The sequence below is a fragment of the Charadrius vociferus genome, unplaced genomic scaffold (assembly GCF_000708025.1).
Source record: "Charadrius vociferus isolate BGI_N301 unplaced genomic scaffold, ASM70802v2 scaffold760, whole genome shotgun sequence".
Taxonomy (NCBI): domain Eukaryota; kingdom Metazoa; phylum Chordata; class Aves; order Charadriiformes; family Charadriidae; genus Charadrius; species Charadrius vociferus.
In genome coordinates, this window is record NW_009647322.1 from 329,438 (window position 1) to 342,167 (window position 12,730).

Below are 12,730 nucleotides of genomic sequence, written 5' to 3' on the forward strand. Positions count from 1 at the left end.
AGCCACTATTAGTCCCAGAAGATGTATGTCTAAGGCAGCAGCAATCCCATTTCCTTGCTGACAAATGTAATGTGCCATTAAAATGGTTTGCCTCTTCATGGTGGTGTTCTAGCATCTGCAGATTCAAAGCATTCTTATGATCAAACTCTGCCACCCTGTACTGCAGCTAATTTGAACAAGCAAGACGGAGCTGTGGTGGTTTAACTTTCGGCTTCTGTTGAACCTGTTAAGAGTGGAGTCAGTTACTGCCATGAAATGTGAAGACTTCTATCTAGAAGCAATGCAGAGATTTATAGATACGTTTTTGGATGGATCACTTTTCAGCTAGTAGGGCCTAGGCTCAAACTAAAGAAACAGAGAAGTGTATGTTGTTACTAACTTCCTAGGTTCTCCAGACATCATGTCCTTTTCCACTTCTCCCCAGCCTGCTTAACCTGATGATGGCTTATACTGGACTTAGGAGGTGACTTGTGAATTTGTATGCAGGTTTGTGTATAAGTGGAAATTGAAGAAGCCAATGTGGAAACATATACATGCCTCAAGTTTTTTAATAACTGACTGCAATATTAATCTACAGGAGTGCAGCTTCTTAACAAAAAGCAATTCTAAGCAACAGCCAGCTGAGCAAAGACAAGAGATTTCCATTAACCTTCATCTTTTTCGGTGGTTGCTATATACAGAGTTTTACAGTCATAAGAATAAACAACAGTTTAAGACCATGGCTCTGTCAGAGTCTATGTGACTCCAGAGTATCTTGCCATATGTCAGCCTTGTACATGGGGAAACCACTTGCTGGTGGAGTAAACACCATTTGGTGGAACTTCCTCAGGAACAGAAAGCCCCAGCACCAGCTTCTCCTAACTTTGGGACTTCTTAAGAACAAATATCCACTCCACTGAAAAAAAGACTATCTGCTGCCCAGACTTGGGATCTCATGAAATCAAAACAACATCTGTGATTTGTCAAGAGCCAATTGGTCCAAACACACTGCATCATTCTTTTGTGTAACCACAGCACAGAGTGACAGCATGAGATGACTCATGGAATCCTTCCCTGTCTGAAAATCAACAACCAGTTGCACCATGCAAAACTGAAGAGGGGCTGTGCTGCGACTGATCCATGGAAATGACTGTCTGTCTGTCTTCATGATCACTAGTGCAATTGGAAACATGACCTACAAACACAAAAGACCATTTTTGGATTTCTAATGCTTTCTGCTAATACCTATGGGCAGGAAGGTGGGGCTTTGCCTAAGACTCTCTTCTTGTTCTGGTTCTTTGGTGACTTGCCTTAGGGTCAGTCAACCAAGACAGGGGTCCTTAGGATGCTGAGGTATTACCTGCTACCTACCAAGTTATGGACTATTTTGGCACTGGCCTGCAGCTACGAGTGACTCAGCCATCCTGTTAGAAGACAGAAGGCCGTTATACTTGCTGGTCTTTGGTATTAAGATTTATACCTGAACCAGTGCTTATTTTCAAATTTTCTTAACAAAGTTAATTTTCTTAACAAAGTTTTTGTTAGCTTTTTCCCAGAATCAGGGAGGTGGCTTGGAAGGAGGTTTTGAAGGACTGGATTGGTTTTTGTCAGATTACAGAGTGTGTATTCTTAAAATAGACATTAAATGAAGTTCTGCGTGTTCCTGCCCTATAGTAGTATCTTTGCTTTTAAGGTATTCTCGACGTGGTCATCATAGAGGTACCTAAAATAGTTAGATTAAAGGCTTCCAAACCGTGGTTTTTAGACTGGTGACCCACACAATGCTTGTCGTTTAGCCTGAAAAGCTAACAGGCCATCTGTTTCCATTTTTCCTCTGATACTCTATATGAGAGCAACAGTAGTTGGAGGAGATAATGTGAAGAACAGACTGCATGATATACTCCTGCAAAATGGGAAAGATGCTTTCCTAGCTGCTAGAGCTGGGTGGGAACTGTTTTTCTCATCCTGTGAAATAGTAAGATTCTGAAATCCCGCTCCCCCCCTTTTTTTTGAATCTATCCTATGTCAGTATAAAGCTGAAACTATCTCCCCCTTCCCTCAGAAAAAGAAAATCATACCAAAAATGCTTTTTGAAGAGGGTGGAGGAATTAGAAAAGAAAGAGAGGAAGATTGAAAGAAATTAAGAGGACCCGCTTACAGATTATGCAGTGTCTGGGATGTGTCCATGTAGTTCCAGAGAGGCCTGAGCTGCCTACTTCCTGGCTATTGTGGGCAGAAAAGAAATCTGTCCTGAACTTCACAAGTCTTTTGAGGAAACTTTTTTCTTTGAAGAGTTGAGAGGAATCATTTTGACCAGTTTTGAGGGCTGCATGAACTTCACATGGTTTTCTAGTTCTTAATTTTAATGCAATTTATTACCATGACAGTCAGTAGTCTGGCTATACCCATTCACAGTTGCATGCTGTGAGTCATTGAAAATTGGGTGAGAAGAATGAGATGCGATCTTTTTGAGTTCTGTTGTCATTAGCCTCAAATTGTATATTGCTTATGTATCCAGAAGGAGTTACTATTAGAGATTAAAAGGGGGGGGGGAGGTAGTTTTATCCAGAAGTAGTAAACCAGCATTTTTGGGTTGGCTTTTTAAAATTAGGATTTGAAATCTGACTCCCCAAATCTAAATGTTAAATAATTTCACTCCTTTAATCTCAGATTTACATTATTTTCTGTGCTTATATAGGGATCTCTTTCTGAAAATCATTGGTAATATTACAAGGGCAAATCTGCAGTTACAGTGCGCTGCTAAAGCCATTATAAATGCTTGCCCTCAGAGATTTACATGTCTATTTTAAACTTCTTTGAGTTAAAACTTTGCAAACGCCAGTCGTTAGGCCTGGTGGGAATTTCAACTGCCTCTTTGTTTCCGTAGATCTGTTTGCTAAGTTTGTGCCATTCTCTGAAAGGCTGTTTTTTCTAAACAATGCTATTTTTTTCCTCTATAAACAACTCACCACACAGACACTCTGTTTCCTAGGTAACTTGAGTACAGATTGAATTTCTCTCATATTATCTTTGTTCCTATATCATCTTTCTTACTTATTTTTAACCGCTCCTATCATCTTTATTAACAATTCTTTGTACTGTTGGGTGTTTTTTGCACTTTTCCGTGACCTGTTTCCCCTCTTTGTCAATTTGCATTTCTGAATGGACTTATCAAAAGTTTCTTACGCAATGTTTCTTTGTATTTGAACATATGCAGCAGTTGAAATGCCAGATTGCTATTGTCTATTTTGTGATACCCGTATTCCAGTGGAAGGTGGATAGGTGTATAAGTGAGCTGTAATTGCTCACGAGAGTGAGAGTGTTTCGAAGGGACAGTTGTGTCCCGCAACGCAGCAAGCAGGGTCCAGCCTTCTAGTGCCTGCAACTGCTGGATTCCTTTGATCAGATCCTGCAAATCCTTGTTCAAATGACTAATCGTTTTGAAAGGATGCTAAAATGGTAGGAAAATTAAACTGAAGGAACTGCCCTCTTTATTTAATTATTTATTTTTAAACTTTATTTAATCATTTTCAAACAGAACTGATTATTTGAGCACTCCCTATTTATTTGAAAGCCACTTCTTGGGCACTTAAACATGATTTGCTCCTGAGCTGTATGCCTTAAAAGTTGAGTCAATGGACAGCCTTTTCTTATGTGGTATTTATGGTGCTTGATCATTTGCTTTTGTGGATGTTTTTCTTTGATCCCCTGGTTGCAGATTGGTTGAGTTAAGTTGTTTGTAGGCAGCTGCATTAGCATTTCTAGCATGAGCAATCATGTAAATAGGTGTGTTCATTAACAGTCATCATAGTGTTTTCCCTGAATGCTTTTACAGCTGTGAGCAATGTTTTTTTATTTATACGTGATCTACACAGACAAGGAAGTGTAGAGTTTTTTTTAAGCTGCTTCTACTTACGCATCTGAATTCTCTATCTTTGAGTAAAAGTTTGGGGATGTGGTGTATAGTCTTTGATCTACAATTGCTTTAATATGTGCTCAACTGATTTAATGTTCTTGAGGTTCAGTAAATGCATAAATATTTGCAGGGCCAGCCTGGGATTGTGATTATGTTTATCATGAAATGGTGGATTAGTTATTATTGAACTCTGTACCAGGAGCACTGTCCATGGAAGTCAATGATGAGCCACTTTCTATATTTTTCTGCTCATAGTACAAGAGCAAGATTTGGGAAGTGGAGTTTGTTGTTGTCTTTTTATAGATAAAGATTTAATCTCATGTTTTCAGGTTTCCGAAGGCATATTTTGAATAGTAAGCAAAAAAGATTGTTTCAAATGCAGCAAGAGGGAAAATTGCTTCTCAAACATTCATAAATGGCGACTGATTGCATAAACTTATTTTAAGCATATTTACATAATACATATGGCTATGCATCTGTAATGCTTTTATCTAATACGTGACTCTAGACATGACCATTTCCCTGTTCCTCTGTTTCTGCCTCCTGAATTGTGTACAGCGATAGGACTGCTCTGTGTATTACACTTGTACACGGCTCTAGATGTAGAAATTGTGCTTGAGTATTAATGTTAAAATGTTAACAATTAATGTCTTTACTAATTAAAATGTAATCTCATTGCTTACCTGGCGTCAGACGCTAGTCAGCCTTGCTGGGTCTCTTGGATCTGGTTTGCCTATAGAGACGCTTATGTAAGGACTCCGCTGCTCCATTGCTTTCTGACGTGTATGCAGTTGTAGCTGAAGTGGCAGTAACAAGCCAGCAAAAGGCAGCAGTTTAAACCACCGTGGTGTTTCAGCACTGAGCGACTTAAATTAAACCACAGAAAGGCACCTGCTTGGTTAGTACAGAACTGTATTTGGTAGTTAGTTGATGGTCTGTATACCTTTTTTCTAGCAGGAAGTTGAATAATGTGACTAACTTATCTACAGGGAAGACCAAAATACTCGTATTTTATTTCATTTGCTTTTTTGTAACAGACAAAGAAGAAAACTGATTACATAATGGCAAAACAGCAATTTAAAGCAATGGTCCAAACTTATTCCATAGCACATTAATGTTTGATAGTGGTTGCATTTGGCATCTGTGTCCTCCCTCCTGCCCTGGCTCACTGTATTTTGTATTCTGTACAGAAACCCTGTGTATGTCTGGGTAGTAAGTTGCTTTCAAAGTCTGCACAAAGTATTCCGTGGCAAAGAAATGATCATTTGATCAGTAGAATCCCTTGCTGGGACGATCTTGGGATTCCTAAGCTCCAAATGGCTATTTGAGTCTCTAAGCAAGTCACATCTTGGATTTAGGTCATTAGTTTTCTTTTTAAGCTGACAATCTCATCAAGCGGCTCCTTTTAAGCACTGCTACTCCCTAAGGGCAACCTTTCTGGCTGTCCTTGGAGCAAGTCGTTTAAGACTAGACATGCAGCTTATGCCTCTTGACAGCCTTCTGAAACGCTGGGACTTCACTGGGACTCCAACAGCACGTGTTTTACAAGCGTGCTGCCTGCCTTCCTTTCTAAACAGGAGAGCAGTTAATGCTGTCTTTCATTTACTTGAACAGCTCTGTTTCTGTTAATTCCCTCATAACGCTTCTCAGTTGGGCAGATTTTATATATTTATTTATTCTTACCTGAATGATATTTTGCTAAGAGCAGAGACATGGCAGCTAGCTCTACTGTTGCTTTAATGAGCTGTGCTCTCTGTCCATCCACCGGTGGATTGTAAATCATTAAAATAGCTCCCTGGTAAGCACTCGGAGCATATTTCATCTGGGTTTCATTTTTTAATGCAGTCATAAGTGAGCTGTACATTCCATAAGCACGTATGAGTGCTATGGCAACAAGAACTGGGAGGATTGCGAGAACTGCATGGTATTCACCGAAGCAGTATTTTCACCATCAGGCATTTGAGATGGCAACAGCCGACATTACTTTTGGCCATGTTTCCAGTGAGACACGTACCAGTGCTCTTGCTGAGACAAATACTTGTTTACCCTTTTAATCAAGATCTGCTTTGCCATTATCAATTCTTTTCTCTTCCAATAGTAGGGGGAGCAAGGTTTATGGGATGCAGTGTCTTGCAAAACTTGTTTGAGGTAAGAAAAGTACGCTTGTGTAGAAACTTTGCTGATGGGGCATTAGCATTGGCATAGTCAGATAAAGCCTGTGATGTTAGTAAGCTCTTTTATGTGCTTAAAACAGGGCCGAACCACTTTTGGTATCAGAGAGACGTTGCTTTATAGATTTTCGTGCTCCGTAGAGGGGACCAAGCTGCCTCTGATCTAAGATTATATTTTCATTTTAGTGTGGTGAATTTCAAAGCTGTCACTGACTTCAGAGGAAACAGGATTAACTGATCTCTGTCGATAGGTTGGTCCTGCTCATGCTGCTGTTCTGCAGCGTAGGTGAGCTCTTAATGCACGTCCCCGTACTGGTGGTCTCTGCTTTGGTGAGAGGTAGGCTTAGCTCTTTCCATGCTTGGTATTGATTCTTGTGTAGTGGAAATCTAACTGGGATGGCAGCAGCAGTTCACCAGCACCAGAGGTTTATGCTGGGGGCAGGAATCTGTCCTCAAGAGGAAGGATGAACTTGACCATTAATAATCTGTTGTTAATGTGTACAAAGATGAGGCATTGTTTACACAGCAGTTGTAGGTGTGACGTGAAGGGGTTTGGAGGAGGATGTTCTCCTGGCTCTACTTGTTCTTTCTTGCTTGCTACTGCTACAGGTCATTACAGTCCCCATCTGTCTGGCCACAGCTCTGCTGCCCAAGTTCTGCCCGCTCAGACTTACTGGTTGAGCAGCTCGGATGGGCTGCTCAGTCACACTGAACCAGGTGTTTCGTTCATTTTTCCTATTTGTTTCATTTTCACTGAGTCTCCAGGAGCTTTCAGAGGACCTGCTTGCTGTGGAAAACTTGAAGAACTGTATCCTTCAGTAGGCAGATAGTGGGGGTGATAACTTCCCAGAATCATGGCACGTGGAAAAAGGCATGTGCACAGATCTTAATGAGTTTAAGGTTAAATCTGAGCACCCGTGTCCAAAGTCAGGGGAATGCAGCTGCCACAGCAGTATTAAAGATTTTCCGAAGTGTTTCTTTTCTGGGGTGAGCAGGAATTCAGACGTTGCATGTATTCTGAGAAAGAGTAATGTTTTGAGGATGCTTTGCGTATCTGAGTTTTCCCGAGTTGTTGCAGTGGGACATCTAGAGTAGAAACACCTCAATGAAGGAGGTCATTTGGGGAGGTAGGAGTTGGCTGTTGAACTTCTGGTTCAGGTGATAATAGTGGTTGCTCTGGATTTTTGTAGGTGATTGTACAAGAGTATTTTAGCAAAACTTCCTTCACCCACTCTAACAAAGGGAAGGGGTTGGAGGAAGCATTCTGCGGTTATCCTGGAAGGTGGAAGTTTAGGAGGACCTATTTTTATTTCTTTGGCAAATGGTTTAGCGTACCAGCTGCTTAAGTTTAAGACAATATTCTTTTAGTACCATTCGGACAGATATTGCCATTTCAGAGAGACTGTATAAGCCATTGTTCCCCATTACAACTCAAACCTATTGGTAGAGTAGGTAACTTAGGGTGGCAGAAAGACCTTTTGGATGACAGGGTTCTGCCTTTTTATAGGTAATGTAGCTGCTATGGCTGCACCACCCAATATTTAAGGCACAGAAAAGCTCAGGACTAAAGAGATTGTGTTTCTTTTCAATGCTGTTTTAACTGAAGATGTTAACCACAATCATACTAACTAGAAGATATTTCCACCCCGTACATGCTTCTCACCGTGTAGCTTCTGGCCAAAAGCTGATTGGAGAGCATGCATTAATTTTTCTTTGTAAAAATGGGAAGTAACAAACCTTGCTGATCATGGAGGATATTAGCACATTTAATTTATTAATGTTTGGGAAGCAATCAAAGTTATGTAGATAGGAAGATGTATCTGTACCAACACAGTGGTGTTTTTTCCTGTGTTCCCTGTTTAAATGTTCACTCACACTAAAAATGTCTACTGTCTCAGAATGATCTGAAGAGATGACCATCTCTGTGAAGAGTATATGCATTACTTAAACAGAAAAGAAATTGTCTGTCGGCACAGCCTTTTCTTCTATTTTTCTTTTCCGACTGAGAAAGAATAAGCATAATCTCAGAGAAAATAACTCTCAGCAGAATTTACCATTAATTTGGTTTCCTGGTGACACATAGCTTCTTATTCACCTTTCATTTGGTGCATATAAGAAGTGAATTTTAGGAAATTGAATTTTGCAAGTATCCATATATAGTGAGCAGGATTATTTTTCTAAGTATTGGCTAGCTAGCTATTAACTGAAGCTTTTGGGTATTGTGTTCAGGTAAGTGAAAGCGTCAAATTGAAAATGTGAGATATATTTTAAAGCATTTGTATGACTAGTGAGAGACAATTTAGTATGCATTATTTAAATATCCCTTTAGCTTTTTATCATCAGCGTTCATTGCGGGTTTCACTGTCTCATCCTGTATTTGAAGCATTAATGGGCAGAATAGCCTAACATAGGTGGATATTGAACTTACATAAAGATGTACGAGTGATAATATCATAGTATTATGTGGGAAGTAATTATTCCTGTGCTCCGTGTAAGACAGTATGTGAGTTTTTGAATTGATTGTGAACAAAAAGAAGAGGGGGAGGAAGGAGCAGAAGGCCTGAAGTTGGTCTCTACTGGTGGAACCTGATTAGGACAGTATATGGCCTTTGTTGTTGAAGGTCATGAGAAGTGCGCAAACTGAGTAAACGTTGACAGGAAAAAAAAGTGCTGCCGTTATTATACGGAGATTGTCTGATGCAATTTGTTTTATTTTCGTTTCTACTTTTATTCATGAGACACACAAGCTCTTCAAGCTGAAGTCTGTCTTTAGTAATGCTTACATTTTGCTTGAGACAATGGGATATCTATCCATTGCTCAGCTTATGACTCTGCAACAATCCAAATAATTATAGGTAATAATGGAGTAATACATGCAAATTATGCTTTTACAAAAATAATTTGTATGTGAGCTACTTAATCATTTCTGAGCGTGCAAGTGTTAAGTATCATTAATATTAAACGTGGCCATTGTTCTTGCTTGAGCTAACATTTTATTCATTATTCCTATTGTAATGAAAGCTTTGGTGTTTTTCTTTGGTATGTTTTGTTTCTCTCTTAGGCTCAAAATGCACAGCAGCTTCATGAGAGGATCCAGTCTTCTAGTATGGATGCGAAGTTAGAAGCACTGAAAGACTTAGCCAACTACTCACGGGATATTACGTTTGCCCAAGAATTTATAAACCTAGATGGCATTTCCCTCCTAACACAAATGGTTGAAAGCGGCACAGAGTAAGTATTCTGCTTAAACTCTGACTTTCTTCCTATATGGGGTGCTTTCATGCTCATTCTCTGAGTGCCTGAAGTATTTCTTTATACAACTTCTAAGATTATATAAAATAAAAGGTTGAAGAGTTCTGGGCTGCTAGGATAGTATATGCATTATCAATGAGAATATTTTTTTCTTTTAAATTCCTAGCAGTGGGCTGGTGGGGACTGGGGATGAGCAAAATAGGAAGTCACAAGTAACCCTCTGTGCCATAAAGTTTTGGGGAGACTCTGTTCCTAATTTCTTCTCTACGCATTGGGATTCAGATAAATCATTGACAGTAGATTTAAAGGCTGATATTTAAGTGATGTAATCTGAAAACTGTGTTTGAAATTTCATGTTACTGAGGATATGTAGAGCCAAAACCCAGTGCTTACTTTATTTCAATTTTTATTGTTTTAATTCTGGCTGGGTTTTGTCAAATGGTAGTGGCCTTTTGACATGAATTTGCAAGCTGACCACTGAAAAAACTTTTATCCTTTATCAGAACATCTTACTGATTTTCACCATTGGTGAAATTCAGGACCATGGTCCTGACTAAGTGTGTATTGGCTTAATGTGGAGGATACTACAGAAGAGTATCAGTTGGGTTGTTGCATTATTAAATTATGTTTTAACTGGTACTATTTCAAATAAGCTTTTGCTTTCAAGTAAGAGTTTTAGTGCTTTGCAGTCAATGTCAACCTTTACTACACACGAAGAAGTCAACAATACCCACGCCCTTTCCTGAGAGCAAGAAAATGCTCTGAAAGTAGCTTTCTTATTCATTGGGGGTGTTCAGTCTTGCGGACCAGACTTCAGAAGTCAATTGCTGAAATCAGTCCAAATCCCCTCTCAAATGTGCTGATGTTCCCTTGGATTCAAGAAAGTAAATAGTGTTAGAGAGTAACACAAAAGTAGTAAATGGGCTTTGAAATGGAACACAAATTGTCTCTGATGGTCCCACGCAAGATATACTGGGGATTTGCCACAGAAAAATGAAGTACTTTTTAGAATCCAGTAGCCCTTAGATTGGGAAATGCAAAAACACCCTGTTGCTGATCCCTGCCTGTTATGTGGTCAATGGTTTATTGAACTCTGAATCCCTATTGCCTAACTCTAGCTACATACTGCATTTCCAATAGCTCGTGGTTTCATCTTCAATATTTTGGGGTTAGGGCCTTTATTTTTTCGCAGTGTTGTGGTCTGTGGCACACGTTATGTGACTTAAAAAACAAAATTAAAAAAATGCTTCTAGTTATCAAATTTGTCAACTTGTTTTATATTCATATAATATTTGTTGTTTAGGGATCAAATTAGATTTAAAACCAAAGTCAGGCTTAAGTTGATGTAAACATGTGCACACAGTTACTGTACTAATTAAAAAATATACTGAATGGGCAGACTCACACACACCTATGAAGATCAGAACATAAGAAAATTAAAAGTCACTGCCTCTGTAGTTTATTTTGTCATTCATTATTTAAGTTAAACTATTTAACTTACTGCACTGCAGGAAGTATTTAAACTAAAGCACTTTATCTTCTATTGAAACAGACAGAGAACATTCACATTTTTTTACAAGCATTTCCTTTAGCTCCATCAATATTAAAGCAAGTGCCCTCCTCACCCTTCAGATGGTGTCTGTACAACTGTTTCGTAGCTGGGGATGAGCCAAGCTCTAGCAGACTGATCAGGATTAAAAATAACTATTTGGGAGGGAAAATATTTAAGCCAGCACCACTGTTGAAAGATCTGCTCAGCAAATTGCACCCTAGTAGTAATTCCTGGCTGAGGGTATAAGTTTTCAAACCACATAGCTGGCTTGCAGACTGGACATGTGAGCAGAGCCTATTGCCTTTTTTTTAAGTGGCTTGCATTTGAAGGGATTTCAGAATTTTTGTTCTAGCTGGTGTAATGTCTGACCAAAGATGCATTGATTGATCTACCTGTCTAATCTATTTATCAGTGTTTCTGCCTGTGGGGAGAACCGCTGTCTAGTTTGGGCACTGAACAAAGACTCAGACTGTAAGAGTTTCCAGCAGCTTCGCCTGTTGATGAACACTCAGTACTCGCTGCAGTCTTTTTCCTGTTCAGCGGCAGAGACGTTTTGCAGCTTCTGAGGGGGTCTGCAGGTCAGGATTTTCCAAGTCTGGCTTTGCGAAGGGAGTTGTAAAGCAAGGACATCTGTGCTACGCTGTACGTTCCCTTCTGCTTTTATACTGTGCATCACTGGCTGATAAGTGCATATTTAACAGAACTTGAGATTTAATGGTTTGGGGTTTGACTTTATTATTACAACACAACTGCTCCCTAAAATGGCCTGTGAGTGAACAAGATGTGTGGGAGGTGAAGAAGGGTAATGTATGGAGGAAGGAGTGGGACAAGGACAGCCAGCCATTTGAGTGCCATAGGCTGTCAAGGAAAAGCAACTGGAGTCAGTCAATTGTCCTCTTACATTCTCTCCTCCTGTTTTCACTTGGACCCTCTGCAATACCATTAATAAGAGGCCCCGCAAGATGCTCGCTGAACAGGCAAAGCCAACTGAAGGCCTCCTTGCCATTGGCTCCCACCCTGGGCTGTGGACCCTCTGCACGGTGACCCTGTGGGCTGTGCTGCTGACTCTGACTGAGGTCACTCAAACGCTTTAAATCAAAAAGCCCTTTTTCCTCCTTTTCCCTGCCCTGGTACTTGCCATTTTCTTTTCCCCAGTGGTATTTTTAATTCTGATCATTTTGGTGTCCATAGGTGGACCTACCCAAATAATTATATTCGCATTACAAAGTGGGGGTGGCGATAGAGTAGGAATGAGCAGCCAGAAATTTCACGGAAGGGCAGAAACTTCTTTGATGGCTCACTTTTAGAAGGCAATATATTCTGTAAAGATACCTTTAAGGTATATCTTCACCGTGCCCACCTTTGACTTACTGTTGAGACAGCCTTGCTTGAATGAGGCTATGACTCAACCACACATCTGAGAAGAAGCCTAATGGCTTAGTGCTGCTGAGAGGTGGTCCGGTTCCCTGCCCTCTTCTCCCAGTCCTTGTGTGTGAACCCCTGCTCTCCAGCCCAGTCCTGCTTCTTCCCTGGAGCTGGTTCTGGTGCCTGGATGCTTCACAAAGCCAATTCACCTTGTTAACTTGGTTGCAAAGTAACTGCTTCTGTTTTGCAGAGTTAGTTTTCTGCTCAGTTTGGGACTTGAAGAAGCGAGAGAGGAAGTGGGCATGAGTGGATGCAAAAAAGGCCCCTTTTTGTGGCAGCAGGCCATTACGTTGGCCTGGGTGCATCACTGAGCCACAACCTGAGAGGAATTCATGTTGGGAAATAGCATGACAGTGGCTGTCTCTGCTCTCGTGCTGCAACCCAGAGACTGGCACTAAGACTCGGAGGGGGTCAGAGGGGATGGGACATACCCAT

At 40.3% G+C, this 12,730-nt stretch overlaps 1 protein-coding gene across 4 annotated transcripts in view; it reads left to right on the top strand.

The window, feature by feature from the left end:
* Positions 1-12,730, top strand: part of ELMO1 (engulfment and cell motility 1) — a 261,737-nt gene that overhangs the window by 28,260 nt on the left and 220,747 nt on the right. For all 4 annotated transcript variants that reach the window (XM_009880069.1, XM_009880067.1, XM_009880068.1 and 1 more), the window contains exon 5: positions 9,128-9,297. In XM_009880069.1, the coding sequence (XP_009878371.1) occupies positions 9,128-9,297 (170 nt within the window). The remainder of the gene's footprint in view (positions 1-9,127; positions 9,298-12,730) is intronic.